Source organism: Taeniopygia guttata, chromosome 3 (genome assembly GCF_048771995.1).
Source record: "Taeniopygia guttata chromosome 3, bTaeGut7.mat, whole genome shotgun sequence".
NCBI classification, from domain to species: domain Eukaryota; kingdom Metazoa; phylum Chordata; class Aves; order Passeriformes; family Estrildidae; genus Taeniopygia; species Taeniopygia guttata.
In genome coordinates this window covers 82,237,075-82,263,763 of record NC_133027.1, presented here as the reverse complement: position 1 = coordinate 82,263,763, position 26,689 = coordinate 82,237,075, and the positions used below count along the sequence as shown (strand labels likewise).

General features: G+C 38.6%; 1 protein-coding gene across 14 annotated transcripts in view; it reads right to left on the bottom strand.

Annotated features, from left to right (window-relative positions):
- Positions 1 to 26,689, bottom strand: part of LTBP1 (latent transforming growth factor beta binding protein 1) — a 184,451-nt gene that overhangs the window by 19,558 nt on the left and 138,204 nt on the right. For all 14 annotated transcript variants that reach the window (XM_012572450.5, XM_030268501.4, XM_030268499.4 and 11 more), the window contains 6 exons: positions 22,076 to 22,198; positions 19,427 to 19,552; positions 12,758 to 12,883; positions 9,915 to 10,058; positions 3,202 to 3,384; positions 1,804 to 1,890 (listed from right to left, as the gene is read on the bottom strand). In XM_012572450.5, coding sequence (XP_012427904.5) covers positions 1,804 to 1,890; positions 3,202 to 3,384; positions 9,915 to 10,058; positions 12,758 to 12,883; positions 19,427 to 19,552; positions 22,076 to 22,198 — 789 coding nt within the window. The remainder of the gene's footprint in view (positions 1 to 1,803; positions 1,891 to 3,201; positions 3,385 to 9,914; positions 10,059 to 12,757; positions 12,884 to 19,426; positions 19,553 to 22,075; positions 22,199 to 26,689) is intronic.

Here is a 26,689-nt window from a genome sequence, read left to right as displayed (position 1 = left end):
TAGACAGAATGGAAAAGGAAAAATTGGTGGACCATTACTTCCCCTTGTCAGAATTAAGTCCCATGGAATTGGAATAATCTGCAGTTTCCCTTTCATTCCTTTGGTATCACATTGCTCCTAACTCCAAGCAAAAGAGATGAACCGTATAGCCTGTATTTTCCCATATAATTTGCTTTACTGAAGGTATTCTCACCATGGATCAAATTTAAGCACACCATCTGGTTACCAAACTAACTAAGCAGTTATGCTTATGGATGGACTCTCTGATTGCTCTTCTCTTTGCACAGAGTTTGGTGACTGTGCTGTGCACAGTAGGAAATCTTCCTATCTGCACTGCTCATGGCTTTGTTGCTCAAAGCACAACTTCAGTGCAGCCTTCCCCCTCACAGGACCAATTGTGTCTGTGGCTGAACACAGGTGGCAATCAATACAGAACTAGTGATGTCTGACAAAGAGAATCTACCATGCTTTCAAATGAGGCTAAACGTTTTCAGGGAGGTTTCATGGAAAATACATGCCAGCTCATATATTGCTTTTCACAGTTGTACACATTTTTTCCCAGTCTTAAATTTATGTATTTGTTACTGTTGGAATTCCATTCACTTCCTTTTTTCCAGACTACTTTTCATTTGCTAGACCTACGTAGAGTAATCTGCTAAAGCTAAGTTGGTAGTAAAACTGGCTATAAAAGGCACAACTTAAAGTAGGTCATTCTTCTCTCAATACCAATTGTTTTAATTCACTGTCTTCTATATATTTATTCCTTCTGGGGCACCACAGATTTTATACCAAAGCTGTCATTTTCAACTGTACAGTAGTTTTAAAGGTGAATCATTCAAATACTTCCATTTCTCCAGAAGAACTGAAAGATCTAGAAAACTATTTATTTTTACATCCACTCTTCTAGCCACTAAGTGGCTACAAGCATTAAATATTTTGACTGTTTAGCAGCAAGAATAAAACAAAGATTAATAAGAAATGTCATGTTCACATCTGTCTTCTTTCTGTGGATCACAGATTTCTGTCTGGAGAAAAATGGGAAAGCCTGGAAGCAAAACCAAGGAAAGCTAGCAGGCTATTCACTTCTAATAAAAAATTCCAATAAGAAAACAGGAATTGCTCCTACAAGCAGAAGCTTGTGGACAAAAGCAACAGTAACACTTAAGTTAGTGTAACAGAGAAAGAACACATTATGAAAAGTGCACTTTAGTAAAAGTTATTTATCTTAAAAATTATTAATATTGATGGCTACTTCTCAAAACTGAAAAATTTTGCTGATCTCACCTTTCCTTCTTGGTGATGCCAGCTCCCCCCCACCTTCACCAGCTTCTATCACTCTGATTTATTTACTACCACTGGACTACCACCAGTAATTATTACATTAAATTCTGTAATGAAAATATTGTTCCTGAAGTTCTCTTCAGTTTTAATATTCATTTGCCCTTGCAGGCCAAATGTTCAACAGAACTATTTCCTCTCTTCCAACTCCCCACAATATATTTACAAATTTAAGCTGGCATTGTATCCCATATGTAAACAAGTATCTGTGGTTTGTGGTCACAGCACCTATTCTCACAGTATATAGCGCTTAGTAGAAATTAAACCAGAATATTACAGACACCGTGTAATTGACATTCTTAACAACCTGTAGAATGATGATTTTCAGTAATGTTTTTGTACTACAAACTTTTTTTATCACCTAATAAAATGTGAATTAGTATGCTTACATTCCTGGCTCACATTTCTAGTCAATCAACTACCAGAACTTCTGAAATAATTAAACTTAATAGAGTCAGTACTGACCTTTGTAATTCTGAGCAAGAAGCCCGTAAGATGATTCTCCAGAGGGAATGAAACCTTTTCCTTCGGGACACAAATCAGTAAATTCAGCTGGAAGAGAAAGAAAAATAATATTATGTTGTTAAGAAGAAGGTATTCACATATGTAGTGTTACATGTATTTCAGGGTACTTTGAGATATTAGTCTTGTTTACATCTATCAGGCAATCATACACACCTTTAGTTTAATGGGGGATGTTAAATGCTGCAGCCTGACTTTCCCCTGCTCTCAGTTTGCAGAGCGAGCTTTCACAACCTCGCTGGGGTGCCCACAGCATCACATAGTTCCAGGCAAACTCATTTCTCTTGCTCTTTGGCAGAAGAATGTGGTTCTTACTAGGTTTCATGGTGCACTGCAGTTATAACAATACCAGTAGCCAAATTATCTTAATTAAAGCTAGCATGGCCCTCTTTGACCTATGCTGCAAGCTGTAATCTAGGCATACTCCAACTGAGATACAAACCCTGTCCACATTCTTCAGTCCTCATACAGGAAAAACACTAATTGACTGCAACAGGAGAACATGGTGTGCATTACAGAGAGAAATTATTTCAAGTGTCTTGGAGACTATACAGAATCAAACAAACCAATCCAAGCAGAGAGGCCCCTTTTTCATTTTGCATTTCATTTCAATTTGACAGATTCTAAGGTGTAATTAAAACAGGAATTGAACATGAGGATGCATTTCTGTGAAAAGTAATCTTTAGCATTTAATCTCAAGGCTGACACATGTTCTCTCTTGTGATTTTTTTCCAGCTGGATTCCGAATTTCAGCCATCCTTGTTTATGTTTCAAGTGCTGTTTTCAAAATTTGTGACAAATATCACATGGTTCTATTTGTCTAATTTAATATTTAGAGGTTAAACAATAATTTAGAGGTTAATACTGTTCTGCAGAGAACATTATTAACTGATGCTCCGTAAGTTGCAAAATGTAAAACTAATGCCATAATATATATATTGGCAAGTTATAGTGCTGTAGAAACAGCATTACAAAGAATAGCTGCAGTCTCAAAAATGTTGTAATGGTTACCTTCGTTTTCCAGCTTGTGGAAAAAATCTAACATGTTACCACAGCATCTGGAAAAAGCTCTTGTGAGAATCCATATTTACTTAAAATCACTATTCAGTAATAGGCTCTTTTTATCCTTAGGGCAACAGCAGAGAAGCCAATGGATTTATACCAGGTACTAATTATTCTTATCACCCTTTCCTCTGTTGAGGGTTCCGATGGATACGTCATGACTAAATACTACAAAATATGGGATTTAATGGGCAACCCTTCTCTGAAGGGAAAGCACACTCTGTTAACACAAACACAATGCTTCAAAAGCTTGCAAAGGGACAGAAAGCCTCCTCTTACCAGTTCCAACGACAGGGCATGGGAAGATTTCACAGTTATCACCCCAACCAGCACCCAAGGTACAGCAGCATTCCTGTTTGGTTACATTGGATGTAAGCACGTTGTCACAGAAATTAGCATCATTCAAATTGTAGTAGCACTCCTTCTTTCCATCTTCCTGTTGATCAGCCTCTATTGGCATTTCTAAGGTAGAAAAGAAAACATAAACCACACAAGATGACACATTAAATTAGTCACTTTTCCAGGAGGTCAAAAGAGCACAAAAGAAAATGGTTAAGTACAAATTTTAGTTTAACTTTTTGACATCAAGAAAGAATTATAGAAGTCGATGACTTTCCTTTGGCTTTTTCAGACCTGTTCTCCAACTTGGCCATAAAAGGATTTCTCCAATTTGCACTTCTCTATTTTCAAGCAATGCATGAAGTACCTGCTCTCATGTTCTGCTACTAATGGACATGGCCAGTTTTTGACATGATGTTCCTCACATATGAACCCAAAAGCTCTTTGCAGAGGTAAGCAAATATTACAGTCTCTTTTTTTCAGATAAAGAAGCCAGGCATGACCCGAAAACACTCAATTTTCAAAAGCATTCAAGAGTATTTACAGCCCCTTTTATTTTCACTGTGATAAAGCATGCTCCACATTTGAATACAATGTCCTTTATGAATTTTTGCAAAAGTAACTTACTGACTTCATGGTAAGCAGAGGAATATAATACAGCTGTCAAGTTAACTGACTCTGTGTTTTACTTCAAAATAGGAATCCAGCCAAGAAGGAAGATTTATTGCCTTAAGCATCAAGTGGGTCCCCTCACAATATTTATATGGACTGGAGGCAAAATAGTCTGTCCCACAGATCCAATAAATACCCTATTACTATAATAGTCAAAGACTTTTCAAAAGCAAAGCACTCCTAAAATACACCAAGAAGCAATTTTGAAAAGAAATACCTATTTAAAGCTTCTGTGTTTGCAGAACTCTGTGTACCTAATATTTCACTTCACAAAAATTATTATTGTTATTATTAGAAGTGGGAACTACCATAAAAAAATTGTTATTCACACTTGATCGATATGAGAAACTTCACAGGTCTTCAGTAAAGTCACCAAGTTCTAAAATTATGTATGCTCACATTTATCAATCAAACTCAAAACTTTATTCAGGAATTTGAGATAGATAAATCTTGAGGTGACTCGGTAATTTCCTTTTTATCTAGGGAAATTCTTTATGCTTAGTACTTAACATATGTTTAACTCACAAAAAACCTATTAAAATTATTGCATGTTGGCTGATTTCTCAGTCTTTGAGATTTCACTGATTTTTACCCAGGCTCTTGCACAATAAGGTAAGCATGAGACATGTCTCAAGAAACACAGCTATTGAGGCAGGAATCAGAACCTCTATTTTGCAGAGTGGCAGAGCATTTCAAGATACAACTGCAACAAATGGTTGCTCCATGGTGTAGCAGGAAAACTATAATAGAGTTGCTTCCAGAGACATGGTGGGATGACTCGCGCAACTGGAGCACTGCAATGACCACTGTAAACTCTTGAGAAGGGACAGATAAGGAAAGAGAGGTGATGGAGTAGCCCTGTGTGTTAGGGAGTGTCTCAGTTGTGTGGAGTTGAACAATGAGGACGTTAGGGTTGAATGTTTACGAGTAAGAATCAGGGGAAAGGCAGAAGAAATATTCTAAAAGCAGTTGGGATAAATCTTGTGATTCCTGGCCCTTACTGTTGTGGCAGACTTCAGCATACCAGATGTCTGCTAGAAAATACAACAGAGAGATGAAGCAGTCTAGGAATTCCTGAAGTGCATGGAAGAGAACTTCCTGACATATCTGGTGAGGAAGCCAGCCAGGGGAGGTGCCCCACAAGACTTGCTGTTTCTGAACAGAGAAGGACATGATGTGATGGTAAGAGGCTGTCTTGGGAAAAGCAATCAGGAAATTATAGTGATTGTGACTCTTTGGAAGTGAGGAGGGGTGCTAGCAGATCTGCCACCTTGGACTTCCAGAGGGCAGACTTTCATCTCTTTAGGAGACTGGTTGAGAGACTCCCTAAGGCAGCAGTCCTGAAGGGCAAAAGAGTCCATGAGGGCTGGATGTACTTTAGGAAGAAAATCTTAAAGGTGCAGGAGCAGGCCATCCCCGTGTGCTGAAAGATGCGAGCCATGATCTCAAGAGGGAAGATGATCAGCCTGACTGAACAGAGACCTTTGGCAGGAACTTGGGAAAAAAAAGTGAATCACCTTTGAAACAAGAGACAAGCAACTCTGGAGTGGGTTTTAAGATCTCACTTAAGAAGTGTTTGTGAGGTGGACCTTGAAGAGAGTGATGTATAACAAATGCTGAAGGAATTAAATGAACTCCAGCTCTTGCTATTTCAATCCTATTATCACTGCCCACCCACATTTCCCAAAGCAGATGGAACAAGGAAACTTTACTGGGCATGCAAATACTAGGACCCTTTGGAGAAAAGATTTAAAAATGTCAGCATGGATTGACTATTATTGAACTTCAATAGTATGAACATGTGTAATAGTTATTTTGGTTTCTAATTAGAGACAGACAATTGGATTTATTTCTATTTTCCTCAGAAAAGTGACTTCAGTTTTGGGAGGCTGAGAAGCTGGCAGACACCTCCATTCACATTTAGTATAATGTTGCCGCCTACAAGGCTTTGCAGTTTTGCCAATATAACTAAATTGTTCATTAAAGGATACACCCAGCTGGCTGCTTATTTCAGCTTTGTTATTTAGCCTGTGGTCAACCCTCATCTGATAATTACAATTTTCCATAATGTGTTGAATTTCATCAATTGAGGTGGTTTTGTGGTATCAGTTGCTATCCAATAGGAACTATATTAAGACTATCACAGCACAGAAATGCAGCTGAACTAAATCTGCCATTCCAAGGTGAGAGAGCAGTACTTCAGTCACCAATTTATACATTTTCCTTGGCCATTTACAATCTAACTGAATTAAAGCCAAATCTTCATAAGAAGAGAAATCATGGCTGTTTTCATGCTGTTTATCAGAGAAAGAACATCAGAAGCTGCCCTGGGAGGAAGGAGAGACAGTCTCATCATGTCCTTGTTTATTCCCATTTTACATATGATGTGTTGGTTTCTCCACCCATTATATGTTCAGCAGCTTAAATGACTGTTTACACAGCTGTAAGTGAGGGTCAGTCAAGAAGGTGTCATGAATGTTTGGAAAGCAAATGAGACACAAGTCTTCTTTTATTCTTTTTAAACTAAGACCAGTCTATATCTACAATCTTATAATTTCTCTGTCATAGATTAGTAACCATTTAGCAAACAGGCTGTTTCTGAAAGTGATTTCACTAGGTATGTTGATAAAACATGACAGAAAATGAATGCTTATTTTTTGTATCATTGTTGTTTCTTTTTTTTTTTTTTTTTGTTAGAAAATGTAAAATCTCTCTATACCTAAGGCATGCTGGTAAGGGAAAATAATTTTACCACATTTTTGATATAACTGTTCTATTAACAGCCTATGAGACAAATTCTGTATAGTTGCTGCTGAACTGGATTCTTAAGTATTTCTTAGAAAGATTTATATACCTTAGCATAACCTTAATCCTACAATACGTTTGATGCAAAATCATGCATCAGTAAGATTCAGTGGATAAGACACATTAGCATACGCTTAGACTTCAGCATACACTGAAATGTTTGCCTAAATAGTGTTCCTTTAACAGCTGTGATCTGAAAAACCAAACCATAGAACTAACAGGATCTTAAATACTGCAACCATGTACCAACAATGCTTACAGATGCAATCAGAAAACCGTGTGTAAAATTGAAATAGTCATTATAGCTTTGTGACTTCTAAAAACTCAGCAAAGACTCAGATAACTCTGAGCAAACAGCTCAAGTAACAATTCTCACTTTCAGAATCTGATTACTTCTGAAACATTTCCTATATTTTATGAATGGCAGGGCCGAGAAGAGGGGAATGAGACAATCAAAGCCTTGCACATTTTTTTGCACTTTTTTGGGTTTCTTGACTGGAAAGTGACAATAGGGGTTTAAATTCCTGATACATCCACTGGGAGGATTGTTTCAAGGCACAGTTAACAACAGACAAATTTCCAGCAAGGGGAATCTAAATAAAAGGAAATCTTGCAAGCCCTAAGGGCATGTTGAGAAAAGCGCGAACACACAGCACTCCACAAATCCAACAGCCTTTTAACCACATGGAAGAAAAGTCCCAAATTAAAGTAACATTTGAACAAATGTCACCTATTTGCACTTCATACAAGTGGGACAAACACTGCTTTATGCACAAAAATAAAGAATGAGAAATAAACAAGAGCTAGGTGAACCAGCCTGAACTATAGATATCTGCAACAGGACAACACAGATTAAGTTCTTCCTTTCTGCCTTTTAAGTTCTGCCTTTCATAAGCATGGTGCAAACTAATGCTGACAGATGATGTCCATATGCACCACAGGAACTCTGGAAGCACCATGCCTGACTTGAGTATGTGGCTTGTCAAAGCCGGAGAGGATGTGTGGCTATTCCAGCATTCTTTGCAGCAAGAATAGTTTATAAGAATAACTAGCAACAGTCTTTGCTCCTTTTACTTTGGAAGAAAAGAGGAGAGTAAGATCTCTGTTTCAGGTACTGCCATTTTGCCTTACTCTAGTCCAACACCGTATGATGTGAATACTTCTCATTAGCTCCTTGTGGTTTCCTATGAGAGATCTTGATGACCTTATCAGAGATGAGACAAAGGCAAAGCATGTGTTTTGTTAGAGTCTGATGAATCCTGGAGGGGAAGGAAGAACAGTTACTCTCCAGACTGATCACAGCAAAGCTGTGCTCACTGCTGATAGCATCATGGAATTAGTACTGACAGTAGAGTATCCATCTGTTAACAGTAGAGTTGGTCATACTGTGCTCTTCATCCCCTTCCTCCCCACAGTAATGTTAGGGTATGTCCTCAAATGTCCCTTGGATGCAAGTTCTTTTTACATGACTCAGGTCCTGTGGTAATTTTTTAGTTCTGGTTTTGTTTCATCAGCTAGCTGAACTCTCCTGAGTACTGCCTCCTCACAGGCCCAAAACATTCATCAATCAGCTGTTAATGATATTGCACAGGCAACTTCTTGAGTGCTGCTGAGTGCTACACTTAGTGATCTAAATATTTGTGACAATTAGGTCATGGATATTTCAACCCTCTTTACAAGTCAGAAAGAGCACGAGTGATAGGAGAAAACAGCCATAGTCTGGAAGCTATGAAGTTAGTATTCTGGCAAAAAAGCCAATTCCTCTAAGGATTTCTGGAAGCTACATCAGCCTGCAGTGTAAGAAAACAAGGGAAAAAATACCAAGATTTGCATTCTGGAGGGGAAAAAAGCTATGCAAGTAAATCCTGTCATTTCTTGTAATATGTTCATCCTCCTGTGGATCTCCAAACTGGATCGGTGCAGAAATGTGAAGACAGCTTTAAGGCACTAGTTTTCAATTAGTGTATTTCCAGTAGTATTTTCAACACCCAAAACACTTTATAAGAAAAGCTCAAAAATCTAGTACAATGGACTAGTAGGAAAAACAGGAGTAAACCAGGCAAGGACACCTCAAGAGAGACTGACAACAGAGGTAGATTGACACCAATGTAGTGGTTTGAGTTTTTGCTTTCCCAACAACCCTCTCCCAGGACTAATATTAATTCTAAATAACACTAATAAGAGAAGACTATTGTGCTGATTTTGGCTGGTACAGAGTTCTTCACAGTGGCTGGTATGGGTTTGGTTTTTGGATTTGTGCTGAACACAGGGTTGGTAATATAGGTTATTACTGAGCAGGGCTTACACAGAGCCAAAGCCAAAGCCTTTTCTGCTTTTTGTTCTGCCACACTGGTGATGAAGTTGGGGGTGCATGGGAGGTTGGGAGGAGACATAGCCAGGTCAGGTGACCCAAACTGACCAAAAGGATATTCCAGACTGAATGACATCATGCTCAGTATATAAAATGAGGAGAAGAAGGAGGAAGAGGGAGAACGCTTGGAGTGATGGCTTTTGTCTTCCCAAGTCACTGTTATGTGTGATGGCGCCCTGCTCTCCCAGAGATGGCTGAACACCTGCCTGCCCATGGGAAGCAGTCAATTAATTCCTTGATTTTCTTTGCATGTGTGTGTGGCTTTTACTTTTCCTTTCAATCTGTGTTTATCTCAACCATGAGCTTTCTAGGGGACTGAGTAAGTTGCTGCTTGGGGCTTGGTTGCCATCTGGGGTGAAAACACAACTAAATATAACTCCTGGTTTTAATAATGCTCTCTTAAACATTGTCCAAGCATACTGATGAGTGTTTGTAAAAGTCTGGGCAAAAACCAAAATCACTCAGGTTATAGACTTGATTCCATATCAGATTTCATTGTTACAGTACAATCAGCCAGACTGTTTACTCCTACCTGTAGTAATTGCTCAATATTACTGCCAAGTCTGTTGATGTATAACATTTAGAAGATACTTCTGCTGTATTTTCACTGCTAATGATTCACTGCTAACATATTTCATCCTAGAAAATCTCCCTCTCATGCACACACTTTCAAGACAATGACGAAGTTTTAAATTTTTCTGCTGTAGTTAAAGCAACACCAATACTTGAACCAGGTTTGCCTTTCCAATGGATCTGTGTGTAGTTGAAATTATGCCAAGCATGCAAAAATCTGCTGGCGTTTTACCTGGTGAGGTACGTAAGCGACACTGTCCGGTCATTGGATCATACTCCTGGTTTTCATCAGAGCACAGACACAGGAAAGAACCATCAACATTTTCACAGAGGGCTTCGCCACATACTCCACTCAACATTTCACATTCATTCACATCTGGGGAAAAAATCCAAAAGATAAATCAATTGAGACCCACTACTGACTGCTCTTTTATCTGCTGTATCTGTGCCAATATTATCTGCCAGATTACAGATGTGATCTCTGGAGAAGGATTAAAAACTCACTAATACCTAAGTGGATTCATAAACAAGTAGTAAGTCCTTTGAAATAAAGACCCCTGAACGTCACAGTACAGTTTATAGACTATTCGTGTTGATTAGGTCCTGACTGTATACCAGAACACAATTTTTCCGGTGTTTCTCATTATTAAATACTTGTTTTATCTGTGTATACTTTTATTGGGATTTAAGACTTGGAGTAATTTAATTTGTTTTCTTATCTTTATTACCAAACTTTCACTAAACTCAAGGAGCAAAATAAACAGGTTTTGGTGAGATTCAGACTGCACTACAAAAAAGAGAATTTCCTCTCCAAAATACCATTTTTCTTGTAAACAACCACCAAATAGAGAATTCCCCAGCCCTACTGCCACCATATGTCTATGCATGGACTCACAGGCTGCTCTAGGACCCACAGAAGTTGTGCCCAGGTCACCCAGGGATCCCAACTGAACACTGCAAAATTCCTCCCTCCAAAAAATTCCACATATTTTTAACTTGAATTCCATACACCTGCTAACGAGCCAACCGGAAATGCTTTTTTGACTGATAGAATTGTCTGTTGTTTAAACAAGGATTACCAAATACTACCAAGATAATTTAACTTTACTTTCTTTTTAGTTGCTAACGTTGACATTTGAAAACCTACTTCTAATGAGTGAATCTCATTAGTAGACAGAAATTATGCTGATTAGCATCAGAAATAGTAATTTCTTTATCACAATTTAGAAATTCCTATAACTGAGTATGGTCCAACTTGTGAAGCAGTATTTCATCCTTTTTACCTCTTGCTTATCAAAATCTAGTTATCTCAATAAATGTTGATTTTTGTGTGTTTTTATATAAAGATGCTCACATTTAAAAAAATGCATTCAGATTTTTTAAAAATCTTTTTACTGGCATACTGTCAGAGGGTATATGTCTTCTTTGGGAAACATTGCCTAGTCAGGAACTAGAGACTTAAGCTCTCCTTAAATTGTTTTGGCTGATAACTGGCTTCAAAATTTATGGGAGTATTTTATACTATACGGTATTATGCAAGAAAAAAAAAATAAACAAATGCATTATTTTGTGGTTCAGAATTACTTCAGTGCGTACTCAAAATAAAATTTAGTTTCACACCATCCTTTCCCCTTTTATTTTTTATTTGCTTCATTTGTTTTCATCCATGAAAAGTCACTATATGACAAAATATACCGTGGTATACAGCAAAGTAAGTGTCAAATGGCATAAAGAATTTTGAACAAACTACTTAATATATTAGAAAATGCATACAAATGCTCTGTAAAACTCTAATTCCTCCTTGTGGGGGCGTGTTTTTTATTCTTTCAGTGTCTGTTTATACCACCCCCCCCCCCCCCCCGCTGTCTCTCCCCTTCCCCAGTGGTTAACCTTCCCTAGCTCATTCCCAACCCCCCTCTCTCCAAGATGTGAATGCTCCCTTTCCCTGCCCCTTTTCCCCAGAACAGTCCCTGTCTATTTAGTGAGGCTCAACACCCTATTGGTTACTTTGTGTTACTCCACTCCCTTGTTTTCCCTGAGAGGTTCATGATATGTCAGTCCTGCCCAAAACTCCCCCCCTGCTATTCCCATATAAAACCCTTTGTCTGCCCCCCCCCCCCCCCCAAAGTGTCTTGGGGCACGCTGAATAAACCCATCCTGTTCACCCCCAAGTCCCGTGCCGCCTCCATCTGTCCCCGCGCCGACAACTGGGACTGCAGAGCTTCACAGGGGGACCGGCCGCCCCCTCCTCTTCCCTCGCCGCCCAGCACGCCCGCGCTCGGGGTGAGGGTACCGCGACGCAACACCTCCTCTCTGTTTGGTATTCCATTTAGGTCTCTGTTACTGATATATGTGTTTCATTCTGAGTCTGGCTTGAAGAAATTGCTTAATGAATACATCTCCTTGATCTGATATTAATTTTATATTACAAACTTGTGCTGCCTCAAGTAGTTTTCCAGCCATCACTATTAACAACAGATCTAGAAACCTATTAGTCACAAAAGAAATGTGCAGTATTTACACATCTACAAAAATCCCACATCATTTCAGAAAGATAGGTGTCTTTCCTGGAGTTGGAAACTAATGTTAAAATCTGTTTAAACACCATATGCCTAGGGAGGTGCCATCTAATTCAGCCTGGCTGTGCCACATTCCAGATGTTATTTCCTGCAGGGGGGTAGTGCAGGGTCCTGGCTACTCAACTAAGAGACTAAGCAGATGTAGCACTTCAATAGGCTAAGATATTAAATTCATGCCATTATATTTGTGAATGGTTCTGACATGCACAAACGGAGGTTTCTTGGGTTTTTTAAAAGAAATAAAAGAAGTGGTTCAGTTTATTTGCTGTTGCCTCCTGTTTGTCCTAATAACATGTTTTCATTAGATACATACAAAGTAAAGTTTCCATCTGGCACAAAGTTCAGTGAGTAAAGAAGAGCTCAACCCTAGTTTACTAGCAAGTGGCATAACTTTAATAAAAAATGTCAGAAGACAAATGTGAAACGCATTTTGTTAGAATGCTGTTTTTGCTCCCTTGAACTTTGCAGCAGTGACTACTAGCACCCATGAGCTCACCTGTACACCCTTGCCCATCCTGTGTGTCCTGGTAGCCTTGGTAACAGAGGCAGCGGTAGGAGCCATCCATGTTTTCACAGAACCCATGGGTGCCACACACCGTGCCATTCGTACATTCATCCACATCTGCAAGGAAGAATTTTAACATCAGAGAGGCTGTGTGACAGCCAAAGGCAGACATTCACAAAGAGTGAAGAACACCCACAAATGGGCCATTTTGCAAATAGATGCACCTATGTCTCAACATATTGGGAAGGAACATAAGGACAAGACAAAAAATTAACATAAGCACACAAACAGTTTAAGAAATTGTTTCAGTGTTAGCTTTGCAGTAAGTATGTCAGCAATGGTCAACTGCCTCCACCCATTTGTTTCACCAAACTTACTAACCACAACATGATGTTACATACCACAGACTAAGGCATAGTTTAAATAATTTCTCTGACCGACTTATAGATTCTACCAGTGTAGTATTATATAGTCAACAAGGTGAGTGAAACGAAACTCACTGTACCTACAGAAAGAGTTCAAGGGTATAGCTACATCCCCTGTGCAGAAGTGCTGCATAGATTTCATTCTGGCTCTCAGCACAGATCACAGTTTTATAGTGTAAGTGATAAATATCTGTGGACTGAGCCTTCTGTCTGAAGTCCTGTAAATCTACACATACAAGTCATCTAACTCAAGTACACAAAGTAATTCCAATGTTGGAATGTTTTCTGTACTGGCCTTTTCATTTGTAGTTGCAGTTTTGGTTTGCTGGCTTTACAAGTAAGTCATTTGCACGTGTTCAGTTTGTTCTTTGACTCAGCTGCCTATCAAATTATAATGAAGCAGAGCTGCTTGTGGCAGACTGTGGTTTATTTTTGTAAGTGTATTACAAGTGCTAGGAATGCATTATTTTTATCTCCACTCAAAGTAAGACCTAACCCCAAAACCCTGGCCATATGTGGTCATTAAAGATGTCATGAGGTGCTTTTCAAGAGGAAGAACATTAGCTGAAACTGTGAACCTTCCAGGGTATTAGGATTAGTACCTTCTGCCGTCTATATTCCTCTGCAGTCTGAAGCAGAGAAATTATTGCTTTGTTTCTTTCCTGAAAAACAATATGCTGTTAAGTAAGGTTGCTGTCTGCTTTCCTTCTGCACATGTCCTAAAGGGATAATTGCATTTTAAATGGGGAATAAAGTGATTATCTCAGTGCTTGTTAGTATCATTAATTCTGCACATTTTGGTAGCCTTTCATCTGATGGACTCTGTTGTCATTTTACCTCCAGTGGCATTCCCTGAACTAAAGAACTGCTGGAACTGAATCCTGCAATGCCACACAGAGAAGGCTTCTCCAAACAGGTGAGCAGCACCTGGTGCTTTTCTGCAAGAACAGAGTAGGGCTGAAATACTGTCTTGCTAACTCCTCCAGCTCTTCACAGCTGAGTCAAATAAAAACCGAGACATGTCAGCAAAGATGCACTGCATTCTTATCCTGACAGTACTCACCATGCAAGGACTTTTCCACTTGTAAATGGTGTTTTATGCTCAGCTGAAAGGGAACTCTTGGTGTTTGAACCATGTGGTCACTGTCCCCCAAGCTACTAGAGCTACCAAAATTTGAGCAGCATGTTATTACCATCCACACCTGTTACCTCTTTTGCAGCCCTCTTGCAACCCAAGTGCTCAAATTTATCTGTACAAGCTTTGCATGCCTCAGGGAGTGGCGTTTTTGGGATCTGTATCAACACATTTCTACCTCTCTCAGGATTTTTCATAGAAGTACACAGCGAAAAATAAAGAATAAAAATAAAAATTATTTTATCTTTTTATTTTTCTCTGTGTACTTCTATGAAAAATCTCTGTGTACTTCTATGAAAAATCCTGAGAGAGGTAGAAATGTGTTGCTACAGGGATCTTGAAAACCAGCTTTTCCTGTGTGCTGTGGTGGGATCTGAACAGGTTTGGAATTGCATGTAGACTTTTAAGGCCGGAAGAGTCTATCCAGAACCTCTTAAAAAGGCTAAAAAAACTGTCCCTGGCAATTTCTGTACAAACTGGAAATTTCTGGAACAAACTGTGAAATTTTAACATTTTTCTCAGAAAGGCATATAGTTTCATGTTAGGGTGTTTAAGTGATAGAAAACTTACTTTTCCCACTGAACTGATCCATTGGTTAACAGACTTCAGCCTACATATGAAATGCAGGCAACAACTGTATGTACTAAATACACCAAAATCTAGGACACATATATAATTGATGGTTATAAAAAAGTTGCAGATGGAACTGGCAGAAAAATTGGTTTTTAAGTTTTGTAGAAAAGGTTTTAATGATCTTTACATTTTGATTTATTAAACAAAGGAAAAATATTCAAAGAATTTATTTTTGAAAGGCTATTGCATTTGGCAAAGAATACAATAGCCAGTATGCTTATTCTCAAGAAATTGAATATGAAAATTTGGATGGTTTCTGGATATTGAATTTATTGAAACCTACCACAAAGCCCTTCCAGTAGAATTAATTCAGCAACACGAATAAACAACTTAGCTGTGCTAAAGATTGTCAGAGGGGAAGGGTCAAGAGATACCTTTTATACCTTTTCCTTTTCAAGCCCCCACAGTGACAGAATTATAAAAAGATGCATACAGAGTTAGTGGGAGGAAGACAGCAAAATTTTTTTACTGTTTTTCTGGTCCCTCCTTCTTGCTGCTGTTCACTGTCCCTGCATAACATACCAGATATTTCTCATGTGATTAGCAGAGTATCACATATCTAGTAAAAAAATCTGAATACTCTGTCTCTTAATCAGAAAGCTCTGTTAAGAAAATGAATTTAAAATGAGTAAACAATGGTGGCTTGACAGCCTGGAATTTTAGACAACAGACAATAACACAGTGTTTGTGTTTTCAGTGAACAATTACAAAAAGTTCCTGAGCCACGGGACAGTTACTGTTAAAAACCTACAAAGAAGAAAATACAACTGGAGATTTTAGAATTACCCCAGTTACAGAACTCTTCTTACTTAAAACCTAAATGTTAAAGGAAACAGGGGAATGGTTCATGCAGCTGGATCTTCCCAGGTAAAACAAGGTCATTAACTAAAAAAGCCACAGAAACAAAACTTATATTGTAGCAAGTGTCCTCATTCAGTATATAATACAGCCACAGAAGACAGGTTTTCTTCTATAAAGTACACTCTGAACATCTTTCAGTGCATGGGATATTACAGAGAAGGTCCAAGCACCAAATATTTTCCCTTGTCTAGACAGTTCACTCCAAGGACTCTTTTTTACAGCTGGAAAGGACATTTGTTTCTTTAATCACCCTATAAAGAGTGAGGCTTGTAATCAGCAATTATCTTGCTACATGGAAACAAAGTCAGGGGGAAAAACTAAATATGAAACTAATATCCTCTGTCTATAGAGTGACTAAAACAGTTCTCTGTAATTAGAACCTATTTTAGGATCCATTAATCAGTGCTGCCTGCTTTAATCAAAAGGCAAGATGTGTGCACTCATGCACACTCTTGTGGAGTTCAACACTGTGTTCCTATTTTATGACTACCTGTACAAGCTGAAGGCAACCTCAAGCATGATATTTAAATCTCACTGAAATCTACTTAATATAACAATATGTCTGGAAGAGGAACTGGCTCCTAAGACAGGTCTGTAAAGTGATTAGAGAAGCAGAGCTCAGACTCTGAAACTTCCAAGGCTACCCATAACATGCATACATAAAAAGGAAGAAGCAGAGGTCGGAGAGCTCTGGTGGGACGAGTAAGTTTTTTTGGACTGCCTGTTGCAGCAGTGAGAGACATATGGGATGGGACATGGAGACAGAAGAGGTGCTTGAGGCAGGGTATTGACTCAAACATCAGAGAACCTCTAACTTGAGGTTTTGCCAACATATTTGACTAGCAGCCAGCTGGGTAAAACACCATCTTTACATGAACCCCAGAGAGCTCAACAAGGAACTAAGGAGCACTCTGAGAGCACTCTGAGTTCAGAGAGCCCAGTGCAGTCAGATTTCTGAGCCTGGGGCCAGGCTGCAGTGGAATGTCACTCCTGCAACAAAAGTTTGTCCACACCTTGGAAGATGACACAGTTTCCACAGCTGTTCAGTTTACTTTGGCCAATGGTCAAAAAAACTCCATACCAGAACTAAACCACATGAGGTTCTTAAATGTTTTATGCTGCTGTTGTTTCAAACTTCAAAAAAAGTCTGGAGATATGGAAAATCTGCTCCCCAGGTACAGAGAGGTGTGTAAATCCAGGAAAATTTTCTGAGGTTCTTCCTCTGATGGTATAAACAGTTATTTTCACTCACGTACCTAGAATTAAATTCAGAGGCACTTAGTGTAAAGAACAGTAGCTCCTGCGGCTGGGTTTCTCAGTCCCTGGAATGTCACAAATTCCTTTTGTTCCATCTTGCCGTTTAGCATGAAGCTGACACTACAAATATTGACACTGATGCCATCAGCGCTCCCTTAAAATTAGTTTTTTCAAAACTGTGGAGTAGTTTTTATGAAAATGACAGAATGGAGAAACTAATTGTGGTGGAAAAGGAGTGCTGCTACTTCAGAGACTAGAAGTACCCTTGATTTGCCAAGTTATTAAAATACTTTTCCAAGTGCTGAATATAAAGTCTGATCTGTATTCCATACACAACACCAATTACTCGTGAAGCATGCTCAACTGGTTTTGTACTTGTTTTATTCTTCATTAAAAAGTTCCAAAACGAGTCACAATCCTGGAAATAAGATCTTGTGATTTCATATTTTTCTATTTAGTAAAAGTTTGGCTTTTTTGTTCTAATGGAGATTAACTTTGTATTACCTCATCATATATGATAGCAACCTTTCCCTGGAAACTGCTATTTTATTAAATATCAGAGATGCAGAGGACCTCATTGTTTCTGGTAAGTCTCCTAACAGTAGATGCCAATGACTTTGGATTTTTTTTTAAAGCTGCGCTCCTTTTCAGTTGTGCTTTTTTTAATTTATGGGAGTTTGATTTCACAAGGTTAATAAGAGTTCTTCTAGCTTCATTTTGAGATGAAGTGTTTGGCTTCTACAAAGTGAAGGCTGTATTCTTCTCTAGCACTTCCCCCCCCCCCCCCCCTCTTTTATAGCTATGCTCAAGAATGAGGCAAAACACCTGCTACTACTTTTCTTGCAGAGCAATTGAAGATATGTGGCCATATCCTTCCTGAACACTGGATGAAATGTATACATGCTGATGAAAAAGTCCATGAACATGCTTTGGAATTATCCCTATTATTTCAAATCATAAAATACTGCCTCCTCCATGAATCAGTGGAGTTACTCAGATTCGCTCTCTCTAGCCTACTTGGCCAGGCTTTTGTCTTGGCAGTAAGAGAATATTTCTTTCAACTTATGCCATGATTACAAAATGAAGTAAATGTTTAGAGAGAAAAAAGCACTAAAGAACATTGGAGAATTTTTTATAATTATTAATAATAATTAAAACACAAGTGGTATATTTGATGCTATGCTATATCTAAATGTACAGCACTTATTCCCTGACATCAAGCGTAGCAGTGTTCCTGCCAGCATAAGCATTTCATTTCATGAGAGATCACATTACTAAATACATGGCAGGTGATATGCCAGCTTCAGTAATAAAACTGCAATGCTCATTCTCCTCTGGTATTAGTAGGGAGATGCAAGTTTCAGTGTAAAGAACTCCCATCCACCAAAGGACAATGTTTTCTCTATAATTCATTAAGTGAACTATGAGAAGTGGCCTGTGAAAACCAATCACATATGGATTTACTAGCCTATAATTTGGGAGAGAGAATAGTTGCTTACTTCTTGGGTGCTTGAGATCCACTACCTATTGGTTCTAACACTGAACTATCATCTGCTCAGTGCTTCTCCTCAGCATGCATCCAGTTGAAATACTACCATATAATTTTTTTGCCCTTCTGAACTTTTCCCACAAGCCTTACTGTCTTGAACACCCCTCTTAACCACAAGAATAGCTATTCTTAATCTAGTTAGGGAAGTGTTTATTTTCTATAAGCATCACTGACTTCACGAAGACACATATCTTCTTGGTATCACTGAGCACAAGTGTCCTGTTTTAAATTCAGTCCAGGAGAGCAGCATCACTTGCAAATGTGTGTACACCATTAGCAACAGGATATATTCTCATGACATAGCAAGGCAAAAAACATAGTTACCCTAAATTCCAGGCTCCCAGTAGATGTTTCTATAAAGATCTAATTACTGCTATTTACTCAATTTCTGCCATTTCAAAATGCTTGAAGTGCTATAATAGAACTACTGGATTGCACTACAACTTCTCACTAGAGTTACTTTTCTGCTGCTTAATCTGTATATTTTAAATAAAAGTTTGGACAAGCAAGGTTCTGTTGTCTTCCACACAGCAATGAGAACATTCAGGTACCTCAGGCTTGCTGATAAAGCACTTAAGCTTCAAATTAGCTAATCCTAAATATTCATGTGGTGTCTTACTCACAGAAACGTATCAGAAGCCGGAGTTCCAAACACACTTTGCCCATCATCTATTTACAAGAAAAAGAACGAACGGCCCTTAAGTGGCAGATTTTAGAGTTGGTAGGGACTGGCTGAATATTTTTCTCACCCTCCTAATAACAGCAAATCAATGGGAATGAATTATTATAACTTGTCTCACCTTCGCATGTTCGGCCATCTGCAGACACAGAAAAGCCACGCTCACATATGCACTGGTAGGAACCATCCGTGTTTAGACATTCTCCATGTGGTGAACAGAGGTCAGATCTCTCACATTCATTGATATCTGAAAGCACAGAGACATTAAGAGCTTTACAAATCATCACAGCCTTAATATTAAGCCTAAATTCAATTAATCTTAAAAGCACCTTCTATTTCCACTGGCTATGTAAACAGCCATGTGAACGGCTCATCTTCCAGAGTAACCAAATCTCATGGGATCATTCTTAAACTCTGCATAGATGTCAATATGTTCTGCTGCATCATACTCTTGCTACATCACTCTGTGATGAGGATGAGCAGAGAGTGATTTGTGGGAAACCAGCATAAGCGCCACCCTACCAACATTTCTTCTGTGTTACAGGTATTCTCAGCCCCATCTCACTGCTTTTTGGTGGCTGCACACTGGTCAACTTGGGTATTTGACTCCACATGTTACTAGCAGGTTTGGAGCTGAATCTTTCCCAGAAGGCTGATTTTATATAATTTAAAGCCAAATGCTCTTTTTTTGCTGATGGGGAGTGGGAATGATCTCAAAAGATTGCTATATAACAGCTTATCATAGTCTTTTGTTTGGTTCTATTTTTAACTTAGAAAGCATTTTTCAAACTTGTGAATCTGAAAAACAAGTATTTCTTTTTGTTTGATGTCTCATGTCAGCAATCAAATCTACCCTCAGAACTTAAGGACTTTATTATTTCAGTAAGGTACTACCACTTTTATATCAATTATCATTCATGTTGTAATTACACTTTTGTATTTTTTACTTTACAAAAACCCATTAAGAAGCTTTCAGTACCATGCTGAGATCAAACACAAATTTACAAACAAAACTTACCCATGAGGCTTATTCACCCAAAGAGTATATCCAAACAGTAGAATTTCTCGTTGTTAACTGTACCTTTTGTTGCCTACAGCCACCCAGAATGCATACCAGTAATTTTGATAGTAGCCAGCAATTTTGATACACTAGAGAAATTATGGTTTCAATATCATTGTCTCAAGACCATGACATTCATGATAGAATTTTATCTAGCTACACATGGATTCTAGCCTGTGTGTAAACCTTCCAACCAGTGTCCTGAAATCATGGTTATAAGAGGAAAGAAAAGAGGTAGGCAGCTCGGGGAAATTGTATCTGCATGAGGTGCCTCACTGTGGTGAACACAACACCTACATATATAAAGCTTTCTCTGAATTCATAGCAAATGCAAACCAACAACTACTTCCTGAAGCCCTCTCAAAGTCAGGAATGGTGGGAGATCAGCAATGACAAGGATAGTATTGTACCTCCTCATACTGTGCTCAAGATTTAGCTGTCTTAAAACTGCCAGAAAAATACTGGAAACTGAAACAGCTGATTACACAAGGTAGAATGATGTATTAAAAGACAGGAAAACAAAAAAAGCAATGTCAAGGAAATTGAGTACAATACCTCTGAAAGAGCAAAACTGCATTTCCTCACGCTTTGGAGTATTTTCCACTTTCTCCTTACCAAAACACATATCCCTAACTTCTAGTCTAGTCCAGATTCAACTTGCAGACACTGCACTCTGTGATAAATTTGCCAGTTTAATTCAATAAGTCTCTGTTTGGACTGTCTGTCCGTTAGTTGGCTCATAAGTGCTTTCAGTTTTGTTATATTTATCCATTTAAAATATGAGGCATATATCTACTACTTTAGATGGCAAAGTGAAGAGATTAGGGGGGTATCAAAGCTACCATTGATTTCAGCTTGTGGTCAATTCTCTTTTATCTGCTAAAGTAAGGTGTAATACAGCACTTCTGTATGCTCAATGCAACATTTTTTGAATTAGAAAGCAGTCACATAGAATACTCAGAACTTTTACAGTGAATTTAGCATTTGTTGAAGAAGATTTTCAATGTGGCTGAGCTGGAATTCAGTTTCTCAGCTCAAGTCTAAACTGTGCATAAGTGAGCAGTCAAAGCCAAGTCCAATGTTCTGGTCCTTTGGCCATTTAGAACATGATCATGTTATCACTTTCCAGCCCTAATACCATGGTTTCTGCCTCACAAAAATGGTGGGCGAAAGTGATGAGGCATGCCTGGGTGTTGTGCCAACACGAAGTTGGGATTGTTCAGAGTTAAAAACTGGGAAGTGTTTTCCTGGGTTTGGCAATGCTGACTCAGTCTCAGATAGCATATTCTCTTCGTCCCCACCCGTCCTCCACAAAGTACTTCAAGTGTTTTAAAGAGGAGATATCCAATGTGACTTGATCCTAACAATGCAGCTCTTGTTACATCTCTGATTCACAATACATAGAATGTTCTGTCAAAATAAATGTTTTCAAGATTTGGGAAAAAAGCAGCACTGTATCTCTATTAGTTCTAACACAGATTCTCTTTCAAGTTACGAAGGCTGAGACTTCAGCCACTTGAAGTAATTTCTCAGCATATATTTACAGACAGAATAGAATGAATGACAATAGAAAATAAGAAGAGTAAGAAAGTACTACAAATGATAAATGAGTTTCTCTTCCTTAGCATGATCTGTGACTATCACAAGTTACATATACAAACCTGCACATTTATAATAATGATGCAGGGATTTTTTACATCTCTTTCATACCTTGACATCCCCTATTTGCTATCTGCTGGAAACCATCTGGACAAGTGCATTTGTAAGACCCTTCAGTATTTATGCAGCTTCCTCTTAGGCAAACGTTGCTGTCTTGAAGGCATTCATCAACATCTGAAATAAAAAGGCAAGTGAATTATTAGATGATGTAAGAACTGATTAAACTTTTAATAGTTTCAACATAACTTGAAGCAACTGTGCGTATACAGGGAAATCAAGTTTACTACGCTTTAGGATTCTTTGTTATTTTCCTTTCATCATGTAATCAAATTCTCATATTTCTAGAGGGCTTTGAAATTTGAGTTTTATTCCTAGCAAATATGACTCATCTGCATCTCTCACAAAAGCACACCATAACAGTAATGTGGTTAAAAAGAAATCCAAGCTGCTGCACATTTAGAAGACAGACACAAAAAATACCTACTAAAGAAAATTTAAAATAGTCTTCTTTGGACATGTTTAAACCTCCACACAGAAATCCCTGAGCTGGAAGTGACCTGACTCATGCATCCCCCTGAGAGCAGGCGAGCCCAAGCACAGCTGGTGTGTCACACTGGACGGGATGTGCCTGGGGAGGCTGCCCACACAACAGCCATATGGGACAGGGACCACACCGTGGGCACTGCTGTGCTAATGTGTAGCTTTTCATGCAGTTCATGAGATGCAACATAGCCATTTCACAGGCTTCTGGCAGCTGGGTCATGCAGATGAATGGCTGCTTTTGCACAGTGCTGCACCCCAGCAATAAATCCAGCTCCAGAGTCCCAGCACACAGAATCTTGTTTCCCAGCTGCCTATACACCATGTTCAGGATCAAGCCACAGGCTTGTACACTCTGCCCTAGTGTCTGAATATCCATGGGATAAACAGCCAACACACAGTAGGGATAGTTTCAGGATACAAACTAGACATGAGATAATAAAATATTTCAAGAACGGGAGACTGGCATTGTCTCCACCTAAAGTCTTTTCTTCCCATTCTCTTTCAAAGGGCTTAAAGGCAGCCCAGTGGAGGAAACAGAGTACAGCTACTATGGGTACAGGATTAAGTCAGCAAGTGCCGGCATTCCAGTGATATTATACAGTTTTGTTTCACTGCAGCTAAAGATTGCAAGGTATTTGGTGCCTGTGCCTCTAAGTTTTAAAAGCAAACAGAAAGCAAGAGAGTTGAATAAAAAAAACTGTCTCATGAGCAACTTCCCTCACCCTCCACCAAGCCCTACCTAATAATCTATCCAGTCTATTGCTTTGATAATGTAGTTAGCTTTGAAAAACAGTAATCAAAGACTTTTCCCAGTACCTTTGATTATTCTGGTTTCCTTAATATATTTCACTCTAAATATGGATTTTAGCTGATTAGAATTGTAACTTTTTCCTGTGCTGCAGGAATGAACAGCAATTGTCATTAAAAAGAGGACATAACTTCATTCTTACATTTATCTTTGGAAGCCCACACTGTATCATTCTCCGTGGGATTTATTCTATTTAATAAAAGTAAGAAATAGGGATAGCTTTCTTAAACAAATAAATGTTATTGAAGATAACATTGTGCTTAATGTTGACAAAGTTGTGACCTTCAGATAACCACATGTTTTATAACCATTTTCAACAACTAAATAAGTTGTGGTTTATTTAAAAAGCAATTAATTTTGACTAGGAGCATGAGAAAAATTAATGACTCCCTTGTGTTAAGTTAATGCCAAGTCTCACAACAAGAAGGTGTCTTCTGCCAAATTCAGTAAAAATGCATTATTTTCCATATAGGATGCGAACCTCTCTCTCTCTCTGATGCAACCCTTCACAGACCCTATGAATGCTGCATGAGAATTCCCAGAAAAATCAGAGGCAGTAACTCATGCATGAGGCATACAATGCTTTTCACCACTCTTTACACATGCATGTTTTGAACATTTTGGCTAGCAAAATCTCTGAAAGCTCTAGGAGAACAATGGACACTTATGCTTCAGACTTCCAGTAATGCAGGTTCTTTGAGATGTACAGTCTGTATGCAAGTCCTCCTGGTGCATATTCTGGTTAAGACAAGGCCTCACAGGTGCCCTCACACTTCATGCTCCCTCTTATTCAGGGGAACAATGAGAGAAAGTGTCAATGTCACTTCATCTCAAGAACAATACGCTGAATGACAGACTAAGGCAGAAGATAAATGTGCATGTGGGTGTGTATCTTGAAGATATACTGCATGTATACTTGTCTACATCCACATATAAAAGTTATTTGCAAATAACTTTTATTCTTACACAAGTAAAACACTGCACAAGGGCTTCCAGACAAAAATTTCAGTCAGGGAGTTGCAAAAAGCATAGCTGAAAATGAGAACAGCATAATTTTGCTGAATTCTGCAATGCCGCTAGAAGTTTGCACAAGTTATAATGATCATACCAGCAAAATGCTTCTTGCATGCAATATCTTTAAGAAAATGTCTGTACCAGAAGAAAACTTAATTAAACAAACACATTTCTTGCAAGTGGTTTGCTAATCACATTTGTTTTACAGCATCATACATTTTTTAGGTATCCTCTGATATGACAAATGTCCATACCTGGCTCTTAGAGAAACTGGACAAAATTTGAACCAATTTGTTCTTTCCAGACAATTGTGCTGTGCTATGCTCACAGTTTTTGTCATCTCTTTTCTGCTTTCTCTGTGAAGTGTTATAAAACATTCATGTAAATAGGCTAATCCAAAAATCAGAGGCCGTTATGTGGAGAAACACTGCATGTCTTCTTAAGGTGATTTTTCTCTTTAGTTTCCAAGGTGCAGAAAGCAGTCTATAACATCCTGTACTTCAGAAAATTTTGCAGGGATATAATGAAAGCACAGAAGAACTTCTTCCACTTCAAGAGATTAATTATTTTTGCAGGACTTGCAATATTTACAGAAGTCTTCAGTGAACAAAACATGGCTACTCTGTCACTGGGTGGAGAAGCTGTAAATTTGGTTGCAGACTTTTAAATTAGACAAAGATCCTGGGGTAAGGGAATGGTTTTACCCTTTTTCCTTGTTTGATACAATCCCTCTTCCTTTGCCTTGAAAATGTCTGAAACTATTTTGTCTTGAAAACTGCCTTTCAGCAGGATCAAGAAAGAGCTAAAGATAAAGCATGGACTTATCCTGATAGTCCAGGTGATGGAGAGCTGCAATAGCTACCATGACTTCTTGGGCTGTTTGAATTGCACCAAAGCAGTCTGAAGTGAAGTTTGAAATCTCGTCTGAAGTCTACTCAGAGCAAGTCAGATGGGTAGCTGCCAGGAACTATACCATATTATCAGTTCTGTCTTTGGGAGGCAGAAGGACCTGTGATCCATTACACCACATCTTTCTTTGATTCTTGACAGAGTATCTCCACATCTGCTGCAATTAATGAAGATCTTGAAGCCAGATGAGAGCAAAATTATTTGACACAAATTTCTAGTGCATTGCATCATCAGCCCACATTTCTTGAAGCTGATGCTAGAGATGCTGGTACTCAGTATGAATGATGAGAAGACTGTATTAAGTTCTTCCATGAACATATTCTCCAAATAGCTCAGGACCAAAGAGTATCAGTGTGCTGAGGAGATTTTATAAGATATCCTTATTCTTTGTTGATGAGAACTTCAAGAGATGCTGTCACTCATGGAATGTGGACAATCGAATATAATCAGTTGTGATAAAGTCTGTTATAAGTTTGTCTTCAGAAAACAGCATTTGGTTAGCCCAGAGGGAACTGCTCTTCTGCCTGCATCACTTGAAGTGGAGGGTTCCTGACCTATTGCTGTGAGGGAGAAGGTGAGAATCGCTTTCCAAGTGCTGTGAGGAGGATAACCTAGCAGCAGAACACTATTTGGTGGAACAGCTGTAAGAAGCTGTATCTTGCAAGGTATCAGCAGTTACAGAAAGCACACCAGAGACCAGAAAGCTTATGCTATGTGCACAGTGAGACCTTAACAAAGAGCTACTTCTCCCTGCTAGTGTGAGATAAGCAATGAAGGTAGAATCTTTCATGGAGCTCACTAGTAAGTAATCTTACCTTCTCAAGATGACCATGAGTAGTGCATCAGATGGTATAGCCAGCAACAGAGAAGAGAGAGTAGCTTTGAAATGCTTCATTAGAAAAAGATATCAGCTGCCAATTACTGGACAATTAAATTCCTTTAATTGGGAGATAAGAGAATGGCTTTTTTCTATAACACAGCATTTCTTGCCACATATATTGTACATCTTTCACTTCTTACTTTTGTTTTTGCAAGCTCAGTACTTGGACTGCATTTTGAGACTGTGCAAGCTGTGAGCTCCAGTAGATCCTGCTGGAACTTGTCATCTACTAAATACTTTCTCTTGCCAGTGCACATGTGTGATTGTGGCGGCTGGCTGCAGGTTCCCAAAACCAGCTGGAGAAGAAACTGTAACTAGCAGGCCCCCATGAGAATAGTGTATGCTGGCAGAAGCTTTTGTAATAGAGAGAGTCTCTGTGTCAGAACTTCAAACAATAAGGTTTGGAAAGGCTAACTTACTCTCAGTAATAATGTCAACTAGTCTTCCAGTCTTACTGTTGGAAGCACAATCTTTTTGTATGTGGAAAGATGACCGTGACTAATTCTAAGAA